Here is a 24,994-nt window from a genome sequence, read left to right on the forward strand (position 1 = left end):
CCAGAATATTTACCTTCCAGTCCTCTCCTGCCCTGAGGGCAGGTCCCATTGCTAACACAGGAGTTGGCTGGTCCCTCCTGTTTTAAAATCTTAGCTGGCTACAGATTGGCACTAGGGTGACCAGACAGCAAGTGTGAAAAATCGGGACATGGGGTGGGGAGTAATAGGAGCCTATATAAGAAAAAGACCCCAAAATCGGGACTGTCCCTATAAAATCAGGACATCTGGTCACCCTAATTGGCACAAGCAGCAGTGGGCTGATACCTGTGACTGCACAATGATGAAATGACATGAGCCTCAGGTGGAGTGTGAGCTCTTTGGGGCATGGACTTTTGTTTGTACAGTGTCCAGCATAATGGGTCCCTGATCCTGATTGGCGTGTCTAGGTGCTTCTTTGATAGAAATAATAAACATAATGAATACTTTTCTCTGCTGTAGCCTCTTTCATCCTGAGATTTCAAAGCTTGTTCCAAACAATTGTTAGCTGACCTCCACAGCACTCGTTATTATCCCCATTTCACAGAGGGGAAAACTGGGTCACAACAAGGAGTTAGGACCAACATTTTCTAAAGTGGATCCATTATTCTGAGTATCGTAGTTTTTGGGTGAGAACTTAGGGTCTGATTTTTCATGTGATCCACAGGATGCACTGAAATGACGAGGATCTGTGGGTATCTGGCACTTGTGGAAATCTGAAGTTAGGTAGCCCAAAATGTTGGCATCCAGAGTCAGTTGCCACTTTTCAAAATTGGACTGGACGTGACTTGTCACATTCATAGGTGAGGTGGTAAATGAAGTAAGTTCACTGTCAGTGTGTGAAAGGGAGGCTAAGTAGGCCAGTTTTGGAAATGGCGGTGAAAGCCTTTTCAGACATGTGTCTGTTACGCCATTCAAGGTGTGTAAACAGGCAGTGCAACTTGGAAGCAATCTAAATGTGCTGCACGTGGGACTGTAATGTGGCACAGCAGTTGGCTGGCTGGATTGGAATGGCTATTGGCTGTCTAAGTGGCAGGTGGAATGGGTGTGCATATCCCAATGATGATGATTAATTATATATATATATATTGCCTTAAGTGTGGGTGATCCAAGCCTCACAATCTAATGTATTTATCCGCACAACACCCCTGCTATTATCCCCACTTTACGGATGGGGAGATAAGGTACAGAGAGGCTAACGGTGGGGTCTGCAAGGGGCTTAGGTGTCTAGTTGCTACATTAGGCACCTGAGTCCAACATTTAGGCTTGGTCTACGCTACAGAGTTAAGTCAACATAAGACAGTTTACGTCAACCTCATTATGTCAGTGTCTGCCCTAGAATGCTGCTTCCACCAAAGTCAGTGGCCTGCTATCCCGAAATAATAACTCCACCTCCATGAGAGGCGTAGCACTTATGACGGTGTAATTAGGTAGCCCCAGTGTCCATGTACACATTGCATTATTTACATCAGTTCTTGGCTGTCATTCTGATCAGTTTCATGGCTGTCCCTGGCTCAGAGCAGCACTGCTGGGTTCACAGCTGGAGCCATGAAACTGACAAGAATGTCAATTTCACTGCTGGTGGGCTCTGTGCCCTGAAATTGAGCCAGGCGCTGGGCTCACAGCTGGAGCCCCCACCCTGGGGTGACAGCCTCCTGTTCCCCACTCACATTTGCCCCAGTTAGTGGGACTCCATTCAGTGCCTGGGTCTGGCCACGCAGAAATGTTTGCAGAGTCAGGGCCTGAGGCAGTAGGCTCCCCCCGCCTTTCTCTCCACCTCCCTCCCCTGTGTGGACCCTTGTCGCCCAGCATCTTCTGCCTGGAGACCAGGATCCCTGAAGTGCTGCAGCCTAAGGGTCACATGTGACCCAGAACGTCTTAAAAGGTGGCAAGCGCAGCGTAGCCACAGTGGGGAAGCCATCACTGACCCACCGCAGGTTTGTTGTGCTGGCAACCTCTGCCAACAAGACATTCCCAGCTGTCTATCACGGCAGATGCAAGGAGGAGCAAAGACTATTTGTGGGGGCAACACTTAGCTTTGGTTTCTAAACGGCATATAAATCAAACGTGGCCCTCAGGCTCCCAGCAGGTTACTCATGGGGCTCTGGGTGTCACAGAGCCCAGGAGCTGAGGAATGACGTTATTTAATACCCATGGCTGGTGGGTGCAGCCCACGAGGTCTTTGCCAGCCCCTGCAGGTGGCGAAGGGTTAATAAAACACTGCAGCCTTCTTTCCCCTGCTGCCTTGAGAATCCACCTCCTGATGCGCCTCTCCCCTCCCCTGCAGAGGCGCCTTTGTAGAAAGGTTCTAAGGTTGTAGAAATATTTTCAGCTGACAGCCTTGATTAAAAACATTCCCCACCCTCTCCGCAGCATCTTCGCTCCTTTGGGGACTACGGGCCAAGGCCATCATCTGTGGGGGAAGGAGCGTGGCGCATCCTTGTGCCGAAACGGACCGATAGCCCCAGCGTGTCGGGTATGCAGACCCCTGGGGAGCAGAGCAAAGGAAGAGGTGTAGGTGGAGATTTTTGCTGGAGCAGTAGCCTTTAAACATAGTGCTGGAGCTGCCATGGGCTTGTCATCCCGCCTGGCCTGGTGGAGAGAACAGACTGTACTTGGCACTGGTTTTATCTGTACTTTCTAGTTCTCAGCCCTGCGCTGGGCGCTGCTGGGAATCCTCAGGGGCATGGTGGGGAGGAACCCTCCTCTCTAGGCTCCGGAGAAGTAGCAGTTCCACTCCACAGCTGCCCATGCACCCTAAGAACGGGCATAAGTCATGCTGCCGGAGTCTTTTTTTGCAGTAGTCATATTAAGTCCGGCGGGGGGGCCCTTGCCACTACGTGGCCTTAGTGTCAGCAAGCTCTCTTTGCCTGAGGGAGAAAGGTGCTGTTGCCCCTTAAGAAGCCTGGGGGATACACAAGGGTCTTAATTTTCAAGTTTTATTTTGTTTAAAATTTCCTGGTAATTGATGAATTTTTATTAGAAAAAAAAACGGGTGAAAACTGGTGCAAAAAATTATCTTCACAGTTTTCTGGGTAGATATCGGGGTTAATATTTGGGGATGCGAGGATAGGAAAAAAAGCAACAAATAGAGAAAAATAAGAATATTGAAAGTAAAAGCAGTTTAATGCTCTGGTTCGTTTCAGAGGAGCAGCCGTGTTAGTCTGTGTCCGCAAAAAGAACAGGAGGACTCGTGGCACCTTAGAGACTAACCCATTTATTTGAGCATAAGCTTTCGTGAGCTACAGCTCACTTCATTGGTTGTACACATGGAGGCACATGTCTATGTGTGTGCATCTTCCCCACTACATTGTCTGACTTTAACAGACAGCGTCACATTTACACCAAGACTAATGTATTATTAACAGAAACACATCTACCTATTGTAATGGATTGGATGTTCTGAACTTACTCTGTCTTTTCATGTACTTGACTGATTCAAAAGTTGGATGAAAAGCAGGAATACCCCAATAATAGCTTTTGTAAAATGTGGGAACTTGTCGGTAAAAATTGTTAAAAACTGAAAACAAAGGGCCGTAGGGATACTCCAGTCAAGCACCTGGCTGTAATTCTGAGATTCCCTCCTTGCCCAACTCCAGTCTCTCCAGCTAGGCCCTATATTGTATTCCTGGTTAGGGGATTGCTACTGTGCCTGGCAGCGTCCTTTCTGTACTAGAAGACACAGAGGGGTCTCATGTATCTTTTGCTCCCTGTATACCTGCTGCCTGGTCCCCCTCTCACCCTGGTGGCTGAGTTAGTGCCTTCCCAGCTTCTGCCCCTCCCCAGGCTCCATATGCAATCCCACAGCAACCTGGTTTCTTTCCCCAGCCTCCCCTGATGCTGCCCAATCAGCAGGCAGGCTGGCTTGTTCCTGCCTGCTTTCCCAGCCTTCTGGCTCTCTCTGCTGCTGGCTTTCCACCTGCCAGTTCTCCACCCAGACCTGCTCCTCCATTCTTCCCTGGACTTGCCAGCTCCACACCTTTAGGTGGAGAGACTTTCCTAATGTTGTCTCTGCTCCCAGTGTGTGTGTGTGTGTGTGTGTCTGGGGCCAGCTATTTAAAGGGTATTTGTCCTCCTGAGTCCAGGCCACTGACCTGGGTCTTCCTTCTCGCATCCAGACAAACCATGACACAAGACACTTGGGTGGGTGGGGAATGAACCTGTGGATCTGCTCTAGTATCATCCCCATTCTACAGGGCGGGAAGGGAACCTGAAGCACAGAGAAGCAAAGTCACTAACCCAGCGAGTCAGCAGCGGAGTTGGGTTTAGAACTCAGGTCTCTTGATGACCATTCCTCTGATCTAACTAGAGCATACTGCAGCCCTGAGTTAGGAGGCATGCAGCGTCTCTTTGTATTCTCACCCTGCTCTTGGGTCCTAGCTAGCCCCACCCTCTCTCATTTTTTGACTTATTCTGGCACCTTGGCCCAATCCAGAACCCTCTTGTGCAAAGCCCTGTTGTGAAATCAGGCAGCTGGCACACACGTTTCACAGCAAACCTTTATTATCTGGACCTCAGCAAACTTGTTCCTGGATCACTGTATAGAGATTCATCTGAAAACGCTGGGTGCATCCACATGGTCACTTTGCATCTGGTGCAGATCTGCACCCTTCTGCTAGTCCTCAGGAATGCCTACAGCTGTGGTTCTTATGATGATAGGCACTTTGGCCACAACTGTGGTCATGGACCAGGGAAGATAAACAGTCCCTATCAGCTCATACCGGACTTCCATGATATCGTTAGCTATGGACATGCTGCTGACAGACAGTAACTTGGGCAGGGGGAATATGCTGGTGATCTTTGTGACCTCAAAGGAGGCTGCCTTGGTCTTGGACTCCAGCCTCATCACTTCGTTTCGATCTTCCAAGAAGCGCCGTTCTGCCCTGACGGTGTAGCCCAGGTAGAGGATGATGGAGTACAAGGCAAAAACCACCTTCCTGATGGACCTTCCTGTCTGGTTGTCAATCTCTGTTGTGAAGATGATGTGTTCACCGGGGGCGAATGTGTTTTTCGCCAAGGAAATCCGGAGGATGACGAGGCCGTGTTTGAAGCAGCAATGATAAGCTATGTGCTTGTCGACTTCCACCACCAAAGGGTACTGCATGGGGAAGGGGGAAAGGTAGAGTATGGTGAGTGCCTTTCACAGGATACAATATGATTGCCTTGGTTCCTTAAACACATGTAACTGCAGATGCAGGAGCAGAGGCTGCTTCACACTGAAAGAAATCTGCAGACACCCAAAACTTCATGCTGCATGTGTGGCCCTTTGTACTTCATAGAAGCAGTGAGAAATAGACCTCACATTCTTCTCCACAGGCCCCTGTCACTTGAGCTAAAGGAGAATTTTTGTTAGCAGTCCAGGGCATATGACACACAGCTTAGCAGTCCTGATTCCATCCAGTAGAGAGCAAGGGAAATGCACACAATATATACCTACACCAAATTCAGGGGAAGGCCACAAACGGGCCATTAAAAGTAGCATTTTCTCACCATCTTGATGCAATGATTAGCATTAGGTCTCAGTGTAGGTGATTTCGGTAACGCTGGCAGATTGTATGCTGTGCAAAGTTCACTCAAGGGCTCAGACCCCAAAGCAAAAGAATAACATTAATAGTCACACTTCTCTAGCCCCTTCCATCCATGTACCTCAGAGCTTGTTACAAACAAGAATGAATGAAGCTTCGTTATCCACCCTGTGGGGTAGAGAAGAGTTATCTCCTGGTGCATGCGTCAGGAAGGAAGATGGCAGAATTTGCTGACGGTGCCATTTAAAACAGAATACTAAAGATAGTAATAAGGTTAGGAATCACTGTATTATTTACACGACACCATAAATGTGTATGGGGCTGGGTGCTGTCAATAATACAAGTCAAGTAATAAAAGGCCATAGGCGTGAATCAGAGCTCACTTACACTACCATAATTCCATTGACTTCAACAGAGTTAATCCTGATTTACACCTGAGAGAGAGCAGAGTTTGGCTCTACGGTCCAGATTCTCATTTACGCTCAGGCCCTTTTACACCACTCTGGCAGTGCAAAGGGGCCTTAGCATAAATGGGAATCAGGCCCCGTGTCTCTACCCTAATGAATTTGCAGTCAAAGGGGCTAATCCTGATGCATGTGAGTAGCTCTACTTACCCATTGAGTTCAATAGGACTACTCATGTGAGTAATATTTTCAAGACTGATCTCTGGGAATATGTAATAATGTAGCCGTGAAATAAGAACATGCATAATTATTGTTCAGGGAAAATGATGTGTGAGGAGGCTGTGTACTGGAAGCCTCGAGATGCTGAATGATTCAGGGTCCCTTTTTTTTCCTGTACCATTTTGGCTGGGATGTTAATGTTCTCTGCACCTTTTAGGGTTCAATTCACTATCAACGCTCTTCTCTTCTTTAGTGTTAAATCCAGTTTCTGCTGTTACTCCACATCCTTAGGGACACTTGACACTCCTGAAAAGGAGCTGGGTGTTTCATCCTACTAGGCTCAAGTGATTCTGCAGATTCTGGTTGCCCCAGGAACCAGTGTTGCTGAGGGGGAGATTTCTCCTGACTCTGCATGGAGCATGGATTTCAAGGCCAGAAGGAACCATTGTGATCACCTACTCTGACCTCCTGTAGAACACAGGCCATAGAACTTCCCCAGAATAATCCTTAGAGAACATCTTTTAGAAAAACGTCCCATCTTTATTTACAATTTGCCAGTGATGGAGAATCCGCCACCATTGTTGCAAGGGATATTGACCATCACTGATAAAAATGTATGCCTCATTTCCAGTCTGAATTTGTCTAGCTTCAACTTCCAGCCCTTGGATCATGTTAGACCTTTTTCTGCTGTATTGAAGATCCCATTCTCATGCATTTGTTCCCCATGTAGATACTTATAAAGTATAATCAAGTCACCCCTTAAACTCCTCTTTGTTAAGATAGACTCAAGCAGCTCAATCTATTTATCATTATCAGGCATGTTTCCTAATCCTTTGCTCATTCTCATGGCTCTTGTCTGAACTCTCTCCAGTTTATCAACATCCTTCTTGAATTGTGGACACCAGATCTGGACAGCGTATTCTAGTGGCAATTGCACCATTGTCAGGAGTAAAATAACCTCTATACTCCTACTTAAGATTCCCCTGTTTATGTATCCAAGAATTGCATTAGCTATTTTGGCCACAGCATTGCACCCAGGAGCTCGTGTTCAGCTGATTATCCACCAGGGCCGCCAAATCTTTTTCAAAGTCACTACTTCCCAACATAAAGTCCCTCATCCTGTAAGTATGGTCTGTATTCTTTGTTCCTAGATGTATACAATTACATTTAGCTACATTAAAGCACATATTGTTTTGCTCGTACCTGCTGCATTGTTTAAATCATTGTAATTTTAACAATGATCTTCAAAGGAAACAGATAATGGTTGCATGAAATTTTTTCTGCTTTATGATATAGAGAGAAGTCCTGGAAGTTCTTTTCCCACAATGCCTGTTCTTTTTTTAAACCTCCCTATAAATATCAGGAAAGTTCAGCCTGTACGCTTGAGAAAGAAGCCACGGGGAACATCTGTTGACCAATGTGGGCTAATGAGACCACGTTACTCCAGTGTTCCATCTCTTCACTGGCTGCCAGTTGAATATCAGATTGGGCTAGAAAGCCCTGATGGGGCTGAGGCAGATGATGCTACCAAGCCTAGAGTCATGGGGGTCCCTGTGGGACAGACTGAAATGTGAAGTTGACGTTTTCCTCTTACAGTGTCACTTACCATGGAGCCATGAGGAATCGAGGTGTCTCCTCCTTTCGCCATGGCCCTGTTGGGGCACATCTCCTATTTCCCCTATTCTCCTCTTTAATAGGAAACCTCCAGCCACTAATTCCCCAACTGCCCTCCACAAACATACATGCCATCCTATTGCTACCCTTTACCTTCCATGGAATTGCATCGCCTTAGCTGACAAGGCCGAGCAATTAGGTGGGAGAAGGTCATGCACTGACTCTTAGGCTTGGCCTGCACACCGCTTTTGTACCAGGATAACAATGTCCATCAGGGGTGTGACTTTTATTTTATTGTTACCAGTATAAGCATCTTTATACCAGTATAACTGCTTCTACTTTGGGGTGGGGTTGGGTGGGGCTGGAGTGTACCACTTTAAGTATACCAGTGTACTTAAAGTGCACATGGTACAACTTTTGCATGTAGCCATGCCCTTAGCGTGCGCGGCCCTGATTCAGGTGGCTTTACTGTGGGTCCCCATCTTTGCTTGAACCAGCTCCCAAGTCCTGGTCTTGATCGCCAAAGCGCCTCGTAGGCCAAACTAAATGTCTTTGGAAAAGGGGAGCGAGGAGACAATTCTAGGTTCTGTGTGTAGACCACCTGTCTGGACTTATGTAGTTTTGTAAGGATGCTCCAATACCACAGGGATGGGCCTGGCACAAATAGCTAGCTAAACCTCATTGGGAGCAGCATTGGACCCTTACACTCTTTTTCTGTCCTCCTGTCACAGGAAGAATATTCTCTATTTACTTTACCTGGGATTGTATTTTATCTTTAAGGATGCCAGAGGTCCCTTGCACTAGTAAATATTTCTTCTGCTTGGCTAAGATGAGCTCTCGACTGGCGCAGGAGGCTTTGACGAAGTAGGAGACACGGGCTATGTTGCTGGTGAATGTCGATGGAAGTCTGTCAGGTAAGTTGAAATGGAAGTCAAAGGTGTGGGTGCCCGAACCTAGCCAGTTATCTGAAAGCCAAACGACACTCCCTCACTTACCGAGCTAAAAGATAACCTCTTATTTATGGGCTGCCTTGCGTTCTTGATGGAATTTTTTTAATGAGGGTAGCAACCCTCAGCTGCTTGCAAATTATTTTTAGGGGTCTGTTCCTGCCGAATGCTGAGCACCCTCAACTTTTAATGTGGTCACTAGGCATGAAGGGTGCTCAACAGCTCTCAAGCCCTACAGAAGTCAGGCAATGGAATACCTACTTCTCCTTTATTGGTGTCACTGGACATAACAAACCCTCACAGAGCCTAAGTCTCCACAGCCTGGCTTTTTGTGTTTTCAGTTACACCCGTGCAAAGTGGGGGTAAAATTGCTATCAGGTCACTCACACCACTGATAATATTTTACTTTCGCTTTGCATTAATGTGAATGACACACGATGCAAGGCCATGGAAAATCATTTCAGTGTTCTGCTTCTGCCTCTTTCTTAAATTCAGTTTGTAGTGTAAGCAGGTGCAATTACACTGAATTTAATGAAGAGGTTTCCTGCTCGCACCAAGCTAAAGTTGGCCTTGTCTCACTTTGAACTGATAAGACCATCTTTCTGATATAATTCCCCACATACAGGTACTCTTTTGGGATTTAGAATGCCTTTTTCTTTTTCAGTTTAGTTTAAACCACTTCTAAAGAGACATAAGCTAAACTGAAAAAGGCACTCTAAATCCCAAAGGAGAATGTGCACATAGGGAGTTATACTGCATAGCTAAAGTAGTGTAATTACACTGGTATAGGACTGCTGGTAAATTTTGTGAAAGAAACCTTGAGAGTTGTGGTTTCTTAGTATCTCTGAAAATCAGGCTGTTTATTGAGGAGACTAAATATGGATTTACGTGCCTGCCTTTACGCACCCAATTTTGAAACATTTGGCCTTTAAGATCTAGAGTTGAAAAGTGTCATAGAAGCACTGCTTGTTGTTATTATTATGCTAAATATCAGAAAGATAATTTCACCCTAGATTTACAACAACACCTGGCACAACTTTGAACTTGTAGGAGGAATTTACTTGCCACGGTGAGGGGTAATAGGCTAAATCCAAGACTTGATTGCACATGTAGGAAAAATGACTTTTCTGGTGGGGCATAGCCTTTAAACCCTAATAGTCTAGGAGGAGTTGCAGTCTGACCATTGGAGGTCATAGGTCAAATCCAAGATTTAATGCATTGACATGCAGCCTAACCTTCAACTCTTAACTACCTAGGAGGAGTTCACAACACACTGCTTTTATATTCCTGTGAACATCAGGGATTAGCTAATTCTGTATGTAAAAACACAGTAAGACCCTGACTAATTTTCATTTACCTCCTCTGTGTAACTTACAACCTCCCTGCCTCTCAGCAAGGCTATAACAACATAAGCCATAGCGAGGTCTCATATTATCAAGATTTCATTATTTTTACAAAATATACTGTGGTACACTTACCACCACATAAAAAAATTAAAAATGACAGTTGACAAAATAAATGAACAAAGTACATTGATACCTGGTCTAAACTTAGGACTTGTCTGCACTTAAAACGCTACAGTGGTACAGTTGCATCGTAGTTCTTCAGTGTAGACCAGTGGTTCTCAACCCCTGGCCTGGGGGCTGCTTGCAACCCAATCAGAGCATAGCTGTGGCCCATGTGAAATCCTCAGGACCATACAGGTAGTATATATATTGTGTGGATGCGGCCCACATAACACATAGAGAGCGCCATATGCAGCTCAGTGGTAAATAGGTAATCCACGTCCCAGAGAGGTGGTAGCTAGGTCAGTGGAAGAATTCTTCCGTCGACCTCGCGGTGTTTACATGGGAATTTAGGTTCGTTGGTTTAACTACGTCACTCAGCGCTGTGGATTTTTCACAGCCCTGAGCAATGTAGTTATATTGATTTAATTTTCTAGTGTAGACCAGGCCTTAGAGGTTTTATTGGCATAGCAATATGTCATTTAGGGGTATGATTCTTTACCTACATAGCTATGCCAGTAAAAGTCCTAGAATAGATGGAGTTATACTGGTATAACTGTGCTTATGCTATTACAGATTATGCTGACTGGGAGATTTACATATGTTATACTGGTATAATCACTTTTATCCCAATATAAATGTGTTCACTCTAAAGGATTTTCGTCATCTAGCTATACTGATATAACTATACCAGAAAACCCCTCCTAGTTTAGACAAGGTCTTAGTGATGCATTACTGTAACTATATGTATACATATGTACACACACTTACTATGGGCCAGATTGTGATCCCTTTATTCACATTGAGTGGTACCTTACCCCACAAATAAACCCTTAGATTTCAATGGGACTATACATGGTGTGAACTACTACTAAGTGAGAGTAAGTGTATCTCAAACTGGCTCTGATGTGCAAAATACCATCTCCTGGTTTCCTTTTCTCCTAATACAAGGACAAGGGGACATTCCCGGAAATTGAAAGGGAGCACATTTAAAACGGATAAAAGGAAATACTTTTTCTGCACAAACACAGAATTAACGTTGGGACATCCATTGCCACCATTTTTCATTTACACTTTTAAAAAAATATAAATCCAAATAAATAAAGACCTCATGGAAGCCAAGAGGTCAGAGGAAATAAAAGGGACTGGACTGTTACATGGATAATGAGATCATTATCAGGGTTTCAGATTAAAATCAGATCAGAGTTTAAAATTAAATATTTTTTTAAAAGTGCCAAAGTTCAGCCTCCTGCTTCAGGGCTTAAGCCAATATCTAATCAATAAGGTTAGGAAGAAATACTTCCTGTGGGCAGGTTATCACATAACTGTCTAATGTAGTGTTTCTTGCATTTTTCTCTTAAGTGGTTGGGGTAATGACAGGACACAGGACTAGACTGATCACTGATCTGATCCAATATGGCAATTTCTGTGTTCACTAGTGCAAAATTAGTGAGGTTTTACTCTGTGTTCTTTGAACTCTATGGTTCCAATTCCTTACCCGCTATTTTGAATGTCTTTGTTTTATTGATGTAGTCAGCCTTGTTATTGCAGACAATGTCTCTGCTGTAATCCTTGTCAGCATTAATCTCTTCATTCCACTCCAAATAGCCTCTTCCCACGAGCTCTACCTTCACTATGGGATTGATCAAAGATTTGTTAAGGCTCAGAATCACTTGGCCATCTATGCTGGAGCCTGCCAAATACACCGTATCTTCAGGCAGCACCAGGTTAATCGATTTCACCACCGACATCAGGGAAGAACAGAAGCCGGCTGTTGTCTGTGCTTCCTAAGGATCTGTGTGTGTCTGTGATGTCAAAGGTTTGTGACATCACTGCATTTACAGTGAGTGCTAAGCATCTGCGGTTCTGTTCGGCTTCGATAGCAGTGCCAGCTTTCAGGATTTGTCCCAGTAATGTTTTTGAGGTCCTTATTATTTAGTACTTGTATTATGGTAGTGCCTCAAGGCCCCTACTGAGATCAGTGACCCATTGTGCTGGGGCCAAATATACATTCTAAATAGACAAGACAGACACAGTCTGGGAGGGAAAACAGAGAATAGAACCCCAGTCTTGTGATTCCTGAGACTCTTTTAGGGATTAGAGAGAGGGGACACTTCAGGAAGACAGTTTGAGGGGTCACGGCCATCAGGGGAGGGCACTTGCTCATCTTTGCCAAGTTTCCTTGGAGTTTGCATGCGCTACTTTTTGTCAGCAAGTGTCTTATGAGGCGTCATGAGGAATCTGTTTGCTGAGAGGTCCATTGTTCTGCCACCATTTGTTTCAGACTGAATAATGCTCCATATTTCTCGTGCTTTTTATGAGCCACAGGGGAAGTGCCGGGCTCTTGCCTGCAGACCAACTTTTCTTGCAGGCACTGGGCCTGATTCAGGAAAGCAATGAAGCACGTGCTTCAGGTTCAGCACAGGTTTAAGTGCTTTTGATGCCTTGATTTCTTTTGCTAAACTATTAATCCTGGGAGATGAGCTGAGTAGAGGAAACAGTGCATGGTATCAAAGGTGTGGCTTCAGAGATATCTTCATGGATGGAAGGAACAGAGCCCACTCTGAGCTGCTGGGCTTTTTCTTCTCCTTCCCCTTTTTGTGGAAATGATATGTGTCCAGCAGCTCCTTGCCTCAAATCTCCTGTGGTGCCAGAGGGGAAGTGTTTCAGAGTAGCTGCCGTGTTAGTCTGTATTCGCAAAAAGAACAGGAGGACTTGTGGCTCCTTAGAGACTAACAAATTTATCTGAGCATAAGCTTTGGTGAGCTACGGCCTACTTCATCGGAAGAATGAGGGGAAGCGGAGGGTTCTGCTTGCCAGGGGCAGCAGCTCTGACGGGCTGTTCTTGCAGAGGAGACCGGAAATGGGGAAAGGGACTCAATCCGCTGGTTTCCCCGGAGGGTAGGCCAGTAGCTTAGGGCAGAGGGGACAGGTCTGCAGCATTTGTCATCACGATACATTGCAAGCAAGGGGGATGGAGCTGAAAGTTGAATGGAGGGGAAACGGGTGCTCAAGAGGCCCTTACCTCCGGCGGCCCTGCTGAGGGTGAACTCCAGCCCTCTCCCCTCTCGTGGTTTATTTCCTAGAAACCCCCTGCCCCGTGGCTGTGCGCTGTTCAACTTCCTCCCCGCTCCACCCCAGAGGAGGCAGCATTTCCCCACTGATTTCTCTCGGGAGGGGGCGCTGAGCAGGGCTGAGGTGAAAGGAGCTGTCGGCATTTTACCCCCCGCCGGAGAGCGCTCCCCGCTTCCCAAGCCCGAGGCTGGGACGAGCCCCCCAACCACCGGGGGGGGGGGACACACCTCATTCTTCTTTCAGGGGACTGGCCAGGATGGGAACGGAGCAAGCCCCAGGCGGGATGCCGCGGCACCTCCCACCCTGCAATGCTTCGGGACCCCCCCTCCCCACCGCACCCGGGCATGCGGCGGGGGGCACCCCTCGCTGCAGGCAGGGGGCCGCGGCAGCAAGCCCCCCCCCCCGCACGCCGGCATCCCTCGGGCCGGGCGTGGGCTCCTCCCCGTCTTCCTCCTTCCCGCCACCAGCCACCAATCGGCAGCGGCCCGCCCCACCCCGGCCTTTCCCGCGCCAAACTCCAAAGCCAGCCGCGGGGTTCGCGGGCGGCAGCAGTCGCGGCCGGGGGGTGGTGGGGGGGGGAAGCCGGGGCGGCCGTTGCCACCCGGCGAGCGGCTCGGGGCTGCGGGCGCCCGCTTGGCAGCACGTGGCAGCAGCGCCGGGGAGCGCTGCCGTGTGACCCCAGCGGCGGACGGAGGCGCCCGCCCTGCCCCAAGCTCCCGTCCCGCTGCGGGGATTGCGAAAGGTGAGTGTCTCCCGTGGGGGGGGGGGGTGAATATTGCACTGGCTTATTTGCAGGAAAGGGGTTTGCAGCGTGAGCGGGGAGCAGCCCCCGTGGCAAACGGGAGAGACTCTTTTGCCCCCCTCCCTCCCTCCCCCAGCAGAAACCAAGTGGCTGCAAACATCGCGGCTCCTGTAACTGTCCCAGCTGGGATGTAAGCGGCAGATGTTGTAGGGTGACTGTTACGTTTTGTTCGTAAAGGGTTTATTTATAGCGACGGGGGGTTATCTCGTCAAAAGTGGTATCCTCTAGGGAAGTTGCTCAAGTTGGAGATCAAGTCCCTGCAAAAGCCCTGGTGCCCCTGCCCCTTATGAAATACCAACGCGGAACGGAGCAACTTAAGTTTTTCTGCATTTTTATTTTTTAAAGTTTATTGTAGAAAGTGGGGAGGAGCGATTTGCAGATTGCTTCTTCACTGACAGCAGCTAGGAAGCAGGGGATCCCCTGAGCCCGCCTCCCAAGGGCAAACAGAGAGAGGGCAAGGCTCTGCCAAAAAAGTGTCTTGCCATAGGAGCAAATGCCAACGGGCAGGGAGACATTTTGAGTCGTGCAGAGTGTTTATAATGTCGATGTTTAGAAGATGGGATCTTGGTCGTACAAGGAGCATCTGCTGTGGGCTTTGCAAACGTGGGATACGAACACAGTAGCTCCTCAGAGAGACAGTCTCCGTCTTTAAGCAGTCTGTCTTTTTCCCAGCTCTGTCCCTTACCCGCAAACTCTAACTAGTTCGTTGTATATCAGTAGAGTAAATTGTGTGCCCCTATTTATAGAGTGCAACATTTACCAGGTATGCATAATAAACGGATTCTACCTTTCCACATCTCCAAGTACAAGCAGAGACAAAGTTCTCTGTGCCTCGAGTCCTGAAAGGCAATGGGAAGGCAGTCTGGAGACTGCAATCGGTTTTTATTTTTAAAGCCTATTTTTAGAGAGGATAATAGGTTTAGGTAATCAGCTGGCAGAGTCTTCGCCTGAATCCCTCACAGTTGCCAGCAGGGAGCAGGCCCTTTCAGAAAGTGAACGCTCCTTTCCTGCTGTTGGGTGCTGAGGGGGAAACTAGAAATCTTGCAGTTGTATGTGAAATTCATTTTAGGGGCTGGTGGGGAGGGTGGGTTTGCAGCTTTTATTGGGTTGTCATTGCAGGCACAACTTGGAAACACCTCTCCCTGACAAAAAACAAATTGAAAGTTTAAAATGTCCTATTCCCCGGGTGGCATTGAGAGCTTGCCTGTGATTTGAGCTCTGGTTGTACTTGGAGAGAGCCCTCTGTCTACATGTTCATTGGCAGTGTATGACAAACGAGGAACTCCCTCCCAAGTTCAGGCACAGACCAATTCACTGTCAAAAAAAAGTCCTACTGTTCTCAAGTTCTAAAATTTAAACTGTACAAATCACCTCTTTCTCCCTCCTTCCCTACTTACTTCCTTGAAGAGGATTTGCAAACTGCCATAGACTACCCTCAAATGCGTAGTTTGCATTCCCATGTCCCCACCCCCACAAAGACTCCCTGAAAGTTTGCAGGTGTTTGTTTTAAAAGGCCACCCTTGCAGCTAGAAACAGAATTATAGAGGCTGGCAACAGCGCAGCTTCTGTAGTAACTTGGTCTCTGCATGCACTTGGAGGGCTGGGAGACCCATCTGCTGACCACATTCACCATATGCTGCCACTGAATATGGAGACAAGTTGCCCCTCATCCTAAGTGCAAGCAACAATCGGACACAGAGTTCCTAGACACTCACCCTGGTCCCTGAGATGGAAACGTGGGACAGGCCTTCCGAATCTTGCCTTTATTCTTAAACTATGTACTGCGGGGTGGTGGGTTTTTTTTGGGGGGGGGAAGGAAATCGGATTTGCGCAAGACACACTAATTGTCAGCCTATGGCAATTTGGAAACCCCCAACTCCAAAACGTGAGAGGTCCGGTTTGCATTTCAGAGCCTGGCAGAAGGGTGCTGCTACTTTGCAATGGCTTGGTCTGTGCTTGCACTTGGTAGTTCTCATTTGTGATAGGCTGTAGCTAATGCCCAAAAAAGGGACTCCTTCCTCCAGGGGCAGCAGGCAGTGCAGTAAGAGTGGGTGAGTGACCTGTCCTTCTGCCTGTCAGGCTATAAAATGCACCCTAAGAATGTGCCCCTCTATAAAGGCTAAGGAACATTGCAAAATATAAAGGGAGAGTGGGGGAGACAGATTTTGCACCTTCAGTGGCATCTCTGGTTGCCTATTCCACGGGCTACGCCCTTGTCTCCCTTCTCTCTGACCCTTTAGAACTGCCTCTTTAAAAGGCCTGGCAGCTGTCTCCTGTTATTTACATAACCACGCGAGATGTTTGTAAGGGGGGAGGAAACTCCGCGAGACTGAAGAGAGCGTTTCAATTGTGGCGCGAGATACAGTTGGCGCGCGGCGCCTGCCCGCGAGGAGGGAGACGGGACGGCCTGGCGCAGCCTAATCGGCTAGGTTGTGGGGAGGGGCGGGCGTTCAGGGCCAATCGGCGTTGAGGCCGGCCGGCTGCGAGCCAATCATTTGGGAGGAGAGGGCGGGCCGATCGGAGCGAAGGGAGTGTTAGGGTGAGAGGTCTCATTGATTCGGTGGCTGAAGACCGAGCGTCGCCCCCGCTGGCTCGGCCCCAACTTGTGGCTGAGGTGGGCGTTTGGGAACGGAGCGGGCGGCCGGGGGAAGGGGCCGGGGTGGGTTCAGGGGGTGTCCGGCAGGCGCAGGGGAGGATGGCCCCGGGGTGAGGGCTGGGGTCGGGGGATGTCCGCCTTGGGGAGATCTCGGGGGCGGGGGGCTGGTCCCGGGCTGTTTCCGGCGCTGGGGGTGCCCGGCCGGCCGGGGTGGGAAGGGCTGAGGCGGGATGGTCCCTAAGCGCGCGCGGGGCGCGGGGGGGGGCAGTTAAACGTCTCCCTGGAGCGGGGTCTCGCAGAGACCTGCCCCCCAGGATGGGCAGGGGGTAGGGTGACCAGATGTCCCGATGTTGGGGGCTTTTTCTTATATAGGCGCCTATCAGCCCCCCCCCCGCCGGTTTTTCACACTTGCTATCTGGTCACCCTAACAGGGGGGCCTGGTGCCAGGCGGCTCTGCCTGCAGACTCTGGGTGTGGAACCAGCCCTCGCGCCCCCCCCTTCCCCCCCCCATCCCGGGACATCCCTGTTGCTAGGTGTGTCACCCGCTCCCCCTTCTTCCTTGGCAGAGCCGCCGCCATGTGGATCCAGGTGCGCACCATGGATGGCAAGGAGACCCACCGGGTGGACTCGCTCTCCAAACTCACCAAGGTGGAAGAACTGCGGCTGAGGATACACGAGGTGTTTGGCGACGGCGTGGAACCCGACAGGCAAAGGCTCTTCTACCGGGGCAAACAGGTACATGGTCTGTTCCCTTTATTAATGTAATGAACCGGCAGCCTCCAAAAAAACACCCTCACATTTCCCTTCCCATAGCGAAGGGGGGTGAAACTCCCACCTTCTCTACCCCCTGGGCTGCATGACATCAGACAAGGAATTGGCCTTAAATTGTCATCAAAGAAAGTAACAAGTCTAAGGGTAGTACTAATTAGACGTTCTCACCCCACTGGAGTGACCAAATAGTACAATACAAGTCATTACTTTAACATTCATTCACATCTCATCTTGCTCTCCTGATGTTTGTTGGCCAAGTACTGTGGCTTTGAATTCACTGAAAAAATAGTAAAAAGAACAGGAGTACTTGTGGCACCTTGGGGACTAACAAATTTATTTGGAGCATAAGCTTTCGTGAGTTACAGCTCACTTCATCAGATGTATGAAAGCTTATGCTCAAATAAATTTGTTAGTCTCTAAGGTGCCACAAGTACTCCTTCTGTTTTTGCGGATACAGACTAACACGGCTGCTACTCTGAAACCTGAAAAATAGTGTACAGGCTGTCACAATGTTAACCCCATATTCACCCTTTTACAGAACTATAATAAATTTTGTACAAAGTATACCTCATGAGGTATAATTTGAAAACCCATAATTTGCTGATTATTATTGTTGTCCTGTTAAAACTTGTGGCAACGTTGCATGTAAAGTTACAGGATTCCTCCGTATGGAGTTACTAAGACATGTTCCATGTCTGAGAGGAGCAGCCACAAATCAGGTGCCAACGAAGTCAAATGGACCATCACCTGGTTACATGGCCATTCTTTGGCAGAGAAGAGGATGTGGGCGAAAATCTAAATCTTAACAAAACAGTTAGGGGTTCCTGTCCAGATAGACTTTGTCTCCTGAACCTCAGCTGGAGATGTTTTTCAAAGAAGAGAGAGAGTTATAAGAAGAAAGGGGAGATGCCCCAAATTATTCCTCCCTTTCTCTAGCCGTGGCATCCACAACACCTGAAGAACAAAGGAAACAGTTTTGGACTGGGGAAGGATCCTGACTGAAAGAATTCAGCTCGTAAGACTGCTAGAATGTGTAGTGAGAAAGACCTTTGCTTTGAATTCATTAGGCATTAGTTGCGTTTTACTTCTATTTTCTTGTAATCAGTTCTGACTTTTGTGCTTCATTACTTGTTGTCACTTAAAACCTATCTTTTGTAGTTAATAAACTTGTTTTGTTTTTTCTAAACCAGGGTGTTTGGATTGAAGTGTTGGGATAACATGATTTGTGCATATCATTTTCTATTAATAAAATTATGGACTTTATATGAGCTTGTATTGTCCAGGAGAGAGCTGGGGGAAAATCTGGGACTGGGAGTTTGCTGGTGTTGCTCTGCAGTAAAATTCATAAGTGACTGGCTATAGCACTCATACATGCTGGAGGCTGTGTGTGAGGAGACCAGGAGTGGTAACTCTCACAGTGAAGCCATGTAAAACGCACCCCAGTTTCGAGAACTGAGGGGACAAAGCTGTTAATCAGTGCAGATTGTACCCTGGGTAAATCAAACACAACGTTTATGTGGTGAAGACATAGCCTATGTGAGCCTTGAGCATTAAAATGTAAGGGAATAGTATATCTTAGTATATGAAAGAGCCTCCCTGCTATTAGGGTTATGGTCCCCCCTGCGCCTGTTGTTTACTATCTTCGTGGCTCGAATGCAGTGCTGGCAAAGATCTACTGAAGAGATGGTGGTTGGGTGCAGGGAAGAATTTATCTTTCTTTAGCTCATGAGTGAGAACCGCATGGTATTGGGTGTTAACAGGGTGGGTTTTTGTCTTAGCAGAAGTGACTAATTTTGGTGGTATGTCTGTTAATAGAGTAAACCAAGGAATTAGTGTAAAGACAAAGGGGCTAGTTAAACAGCGCATTTGAGTAGAATGTAGTGATTCAGACTGGAGAAGTACAGTGGCAAGTTTTGTCTGGTGTCAGCTGGAATCATTTTGTTTTTAAAACTATGGATTATGCTGCCATCTAGTGATTATTTATTTTCTTACGCATTACTATACTTTGTGTTTGGGATGGTGCTTGGCTGTACTTGCTCGAAACTTAAGGGATACTTCCATGTACAGTCATTGTTGGTTTTAATGGTCATTTTCACAAGCTATGTGTTTTTCAATTTTAGTTCAGCTATTTCTACATAATATGTACACACATGGTCAAAGAGTGTAGGGAACATAGTTGTGGTCTGCTCAATATGAACCATTATCCAATTAGAGCATGACTTGTCTTAACTCCCCTAAACTTAATGTTCAATCAGTTTAACTGCATAGGTATCATGGTGATGTGATTTACAGACTGATCCAAGGGCTTGTCAACATATTGAGCTATTCAGAAACAGCTCAGTGTGTGGACACTCTTATATCTGCATAAGAGTGCCCTCTTCTGGTTTAGTTTGCTATTCTAGAATAAGTGTGTCCAGACATGGAGTTATTCAGAAATAGATACCCAGTTTTAAATTCACGCCTTATCTTATTCTGGAATAATGTTCATGTATGGGCAAGTCCTAAGATTTTTGATGATTGTGAAGAAAATTAATTGGCTGTAAACCAACTGTAGTGTTTTCCTGAGTCTGCAGGCAGACAGGTCAGTACTTCTAGTTGTTCAGAGCTTCATCAGTTAATTCTGGATAATTTCCTTACTGCTAATTATAATCCAATGGGTGGTAGTGAAAATGTTACTCATCAGTTTCCTGTTGCTTTGCTTGAAAAAGATATGAAGTCAGGTGGTGGTGTTCAATTCATTTAGTGGTAGAATATAAAACAGAGGCTGTGGGAGTGTGGAGAATCTCACCACCATCATAGTAGTCTGGGGAGAGCTAAGAACTTAACATTTTAAATAAAAAGGATGGAGCCCCCTGAACATCGTTCAGTGAGAGCACCCTAGGAGACATTCTAATACCTCTTCTAGAAACTGGGCTTCTCACTAGGACATCATTCCTGGACTTAGCTAGTGGGGCTGTCATCTTTCATTTTTCATATCTACCTCTGTCTACTGAGTCACATACATGTTTTAATGTCTGCAGTATCTGCAATTGTGCGCACACGTTGCGTGTAAGTACTTCGTGTAAAGACCTGAAAACAGTTAGACCACTGCTGTGAAGTAGATGACTTAATAAATAAATTAAATCTAGGAGTTGTCTGCTGTCTAAAAACCAGATTTATTCCTAATCCTGGTTCAACATCTTGGTGTTTATCCAAAGTAGGACGGCTCCATTTTAGTTGGTCAAAGGGTACTTGTAAGAAAAAGACAGTTACTAAGTTTGTAAAATCACAAAAATCAGATTTTTACTAGGATCTGTGTGATCTCAGACTGTTAGGTTTAGTACTAAGTTTTTCAAGTTCTGGAAGTTTTACTGTTTTGAGGGGTTTTAAAGATCTTGATTCACAGGAAGTAGTCTGTCTCCATAAAACCTGATAACAGAGCTTTTTAAAAATCATGGGTAGCTGGGATCAAGTTAAACTTTGGCTTGGCAGTCTCGAGTGATTCAGTAATATTACATTCCTGACATAGTGTAGGATATTACATTTGTGTAACAAGAATGTTACTACTTCTATGACTAGCTGAATTTGTAGTAGAATAAGCTTGAAAGGCTCTTAAATACAAGGCTCGTATCCTACACTGATTTGCATCATTAAATTACATTCTAAAGCTTCATGCAAACTTCAGCTGGGTTAATTGGAAATAGAAGAAACCCCATTTATTTTACTTGACGTTTTTGCTTTAGCAGCACATATAAACAATTTTCCCCTCAATTATGGTTACTGCCTTCTGTTAATTGTTCTAACAAACAAAAACCCCACAGTTGTAAAGCGAACACTTACCACTTGTCTGAGGGAAATAGCTTGGGTTTGTTCAATGTGAACTTCTCCTGTCATGCTGGCTGGTTGCTAAATTCTCAGAATGTGTGTGGTGGAGCACTCTCAGTGCAGTACTGATGTATTGGGGTGCCATTGGAAAGCTGAAAGGTTAGGTTATTTTCTTGTGTTCAGGCAGAACTGTGCACCAAGTTGTATGCCTTGTGAGCTGCCAGAAGCATGTTTGAGTGAGATTCTGCAGAGATTGTAAGTTTGTCTACATATTTAGCATATGAAGAAGGATTCTCCTTTTGAAGGAATCAAGAGGATGGAGATATTTTGGAACAAATTTGAAACAAATGCAGAACTTTATCTCTCATTCAGTGCTTAAATACCACGGTGCCTTTATAAGTAATTTGAATATGTACAGACACTAACAGAAATAATGGTGGTTCTAAAATATTTGGGGTCCTATTTCAGAAATTGGGGCCAACCGTATCTTGGAATCAAGCTTTCAGAGTAGTAGGTGGAATCAGGCTGTTTGTTTCTTCCCTTTTTAATGTTATTGCTAGAGTAGGAAGATTAAGACGAGTTGCAGAGTTGGTCCTGGGGCTCAATCAGCTGTTTGCTTTGCTTGTGCTTCAGGCCAGCCTTGCTTTTTTAGTAAGCATTGATTGCTAAAGAAATTGTAACATACTCTGAACAGTGTCCACGCTGGAGAAGAGAAAGTTATTTTAAAAAAAATCCTACTGATCAAATACTGGTAGCCCTGATGCAGGCCAGGTTCCCACACTCAGAATTGTTTTAACTACTAATGTAACTTTACCCTGCTAAAAAGCAAGCCTAATCAAATGTGTACCAGAGCTATGGATCCCCTCTGGTTTGAATACCTGACCCAGTAGGGATATTTTGTTAAATTTTCTCATTGTAGGTGGGGTTTGAGAGTCTGAGCTTTGGTTGCCATCATCCTTGAAAAAGAGAACTTGAATGGTACTCCTGTGAGAGCCATTATTAACATCACTGCTTTCTTAGCTGGAGTGGTGGTGGTTCTTTCCTACCTCTTTAGTTCCTTACCCCCTTGCTTTAGCTCATTTCTGCATGGTCTGTTAGCGAAACTTGCTGGTATTTTGCTTCCTGAAGAGCTGAACTTTAACAAAGCAGGATTTTTGTAAAATACAAGATTACCCACATATTAACTGGAGCAAAAGATAGTAGTATAGTTGGGACAGTTAACAAGAATTCTTCCAAAGGTGAAGTGTCTCAAGATACTTCTATTTAAATAAAAAGAAAAGGAGTTCTTGTGGCACCTTAGAGACTAACAAATTTATTTGAGCATAAGCTTTTGTGAGCTACAGAATGCATCCGATGAAGCGAGCTGTAGCTCATGAAAGCTTATGCTCAAATAAATTGGTTAGTCTCTAAGGTGTCACAAGTACTCCTGTTCTTTTTGCGAATACAGACTAACACGGCTGCTACTCTGAAACCTATTTAAATAAGTGACTCTTGGACATTGACACGCTGGGGGCCTTGAATTAATAAGAGCATTGGGAACCGTTATTAACAGGTATTAAAACTCCCACTGCAAATTGCAGTGCTTTTGGCAAAGCATAGATAAAGCAACATATTGTTACTGTTGGCTATGAAGAAACTAGTGCTGCTTTTTAAATACCCAAGGATCTTATTTTGTTTCACCTTGTTTAGGGTGAGACGGGGAATGTAGCTTGCACAGACTTTAGCAGCCTCAAATGCATGAGGGAACCAAAGAAGACTTTAAAAAATGCAGACTTAAGAGAGCTGTGGAGTGTAATACTAGTACTGGCTTGCTATGTATTTAATGGAGTATTCTCTAGTATGAGATCGGAGGGACTGGACCACAAAAGACTCATTCAGGGCACAGAGAGGGAATAATGGACTCTGATGGAGAGAATCCTTGAGGGTAGGGTTTAGGGTGAGATTTTTTCCCCAGTGTAGTACCTTTCCTCATTTGAAGTCTGTCAAGTTTGTGATCTGATTCATATTGCAAAATGATGGAAGGGGGGGAAAAACCTCCAATAATAAAATATTTGCAGCTGATACTGCTGCTTTCAGCATGTCATCTGGTACTCTAAGCTCCTGTGGCTGCTCCTTGTGCATGTTCTCTCATCCAGTGCTGCTCTTTTCTTGACCTCATCCTTTTGATGTTCTCTATGCTGTTCTTCTGATACTAATTGCTAGTGGGAACCTGATTTTTGTGATACCATTACTCTGGTAGTAAGTATAAAAAGATTCACCTGATTCTCGATTTATGGATTTGATTAGTGCTGTGATTCTTCATCTCTGCACAAGAATAACTTGACCTTTGCTGCTGTTATCCTTATTTCCAGTAGTAGCCCCACAATTATTTTATACCATAAATCATAATTAATTCTCAGTGATTCTTCTGAAGTGCAAGTTTTTGTGGTTAACTTGTTTCCCGCTGATAGAGAACAAAGCTCTGAGGATCACTTTTTTTGGTGGTTTGGGCTAGGAGGGATGACTTCCTGTAGAATTTCTATTAGTCAGACCTTAAATATGTGGTGAAGCTTGTCTAAACTGCTAAACTTGCTGCAACATCAAGTCTTGTGCCTTAAATCTGGAATAGTAGTACTTCAGTAACTTCAAGAACTTTAAAAGATACAGATTTATTTGGTCATCCGTATCTTTATTATTATTTATTTAGTCAAAGGTCAGAGTTCTGCCATTGTGCAGTGCAAGTTTTCCAAATTTTAATTTAACTTTCCTTCAAGTAAGCTTTATCTTTAAAAATGTGATCTGACACAGTTCAGTCTTCTGAGTCTGTAGACTGATTCCAGTGACTACAACTGCTGCTGGCTTTGCTGAACAGCTGCAAAGTGAAATTAAGTCTGGTCTGTTTCACTCTGCCATTCAGAACCTAGTGAGAGAAGTGGAGTAACTTGGCCCGTGAAGCAGTTCTGCCATAGCATAGACACTTTTTTTTCCCTCCAGTATTTGCATCTGAGTTTGTTCTATGAACAAAAATTTCCAAACAGTAAGAATAAAAATCTACTAGACACTCATAAATGTTTGAAAATTACAAATATCACTTAATTCTTGTTACTGCTTTTCAAGTATATTTTTTACATGTACCTGCAAATGTAATCAAAGGTAGTTCTGAGTTGGCTTTAAAATATAAATGGAATTAACGAGATTGTTTTCTGAATTTATCCTGTAGATGGAAGATGGGCACTCTCTCTTTGACTACAATGTTGGATTGAATGATATTGTTCAGCTACTTGTAAGACAGAGCCCTGCTATGCTTCCTACTGTTAATAAAGAGAAGGACTTGGAACTCTCAGATACAGACTCTGGCTGTGGCTCAGGCCAGAGTGAGTCTGATAAGAACTCCAACAATGGAGAGGGTGCAATAGAGTTGGAGTGTCAGCCTAGTACAGTAGCACAGGCTGACTGGGTTGATCCAGGATTTGGACTCTATAAGGTGAGTGTACACTAGATTTCTTTCTCAGGTACAGAGTACTATACAGAAATGAACAGTAAAATGCTCAGGACAAGTACCTTTTTACAGTGGAACTTAAGGTATGAGTGTTTTTTACCAACCCAGTACAGACTATGACCATCTTGTAAGGCTGTCCTAAATTATTTAATAACACCATCATGTGCTTGATGATGCACAAGACAAATGTTAAGACAATTCCTGACCCAGAAAGAGAAGTCAGGATGTGCTGTGAGACCATCAAGAGTCCAAATGTAGGTTGTTAAGTGGCCGGTTAT

At 45.6% G+C, this 24,994-nt stretch overlaps 2 protein-coding genes across 5 annotated transcripts in view; one reads left to right on the forward strand and one right to left on the reverse strand.

Moving 5' to 3' along the window:
* Window positions 1-4,591: 4,591 nt before the first annotated feature.
* Window positions 4,592-11,941, reverse strand: ARRDC5 (arrestin domain containing 5). Its single transcript, XM_048831058.2, has 3 exons — window positions 11,689-11,941; window positions 8,495-8,703; window positions 4,592-5,074 (listed from the first exon to the last, which is right to left on the reverse strand). The coding sequence occupies exons 1-3, from the start codon at window positions 11,939-11,941 to the stop codon at window positions 4,592-4,594; spliced, it is 945 nt and encodes a 314-aa protein (XP_048687015.1).
* Window positions 8,535-24,994, forward strand: part of UHRF1 (ubiquitin like with PHD and ring finger domains 1) — a 33,276-nt gene continuing 16,816 nt past the window's right edge. Inside the window, exons 1-3 of one of the 4 annotated variants that reach the window (XM_048831057.2) lie at window positions 8,535-8,652; window positions 17,230-17,398; window positions 24,438-24,701. In XM_048831057.2, the coding sequence (XP_048687014.1) occupies window positions 17,240-17,398; window positions 24,438-24,701 (423 nt within the window). In that variant the 5' untranslated portion in view covers window positions 8,535-8,652; window positions 17,230-17,239. Of the gene's footprint in view, window positions 8,653-11,918; window positions 12,010-13,845; window positions 14,008-16,566; window positions 16,682-17,229; window positions 17,399-24,437; window positions 24,702-24,994 lie in introns of those variants that run through there. The other 3 variants (XM_075123146.1, XM_048831055.2, XM_048831056.2) reach the window with 3 other exon arrangements.

This window comes from Caretta caretta, chromosome 25 (assembly GCF_965140235.1).
Source record: "Caretta caretta isolate rCarCar2 chromosome 25, rCarCar1.hap1, whole genome shotgun sequence".
In the NCBI taxonomy this organism is placed as follows: Eukaryota; Metazoa; Chordata; order Testudines; family Cheloniidae; genus Caretta; species Caretta caretta.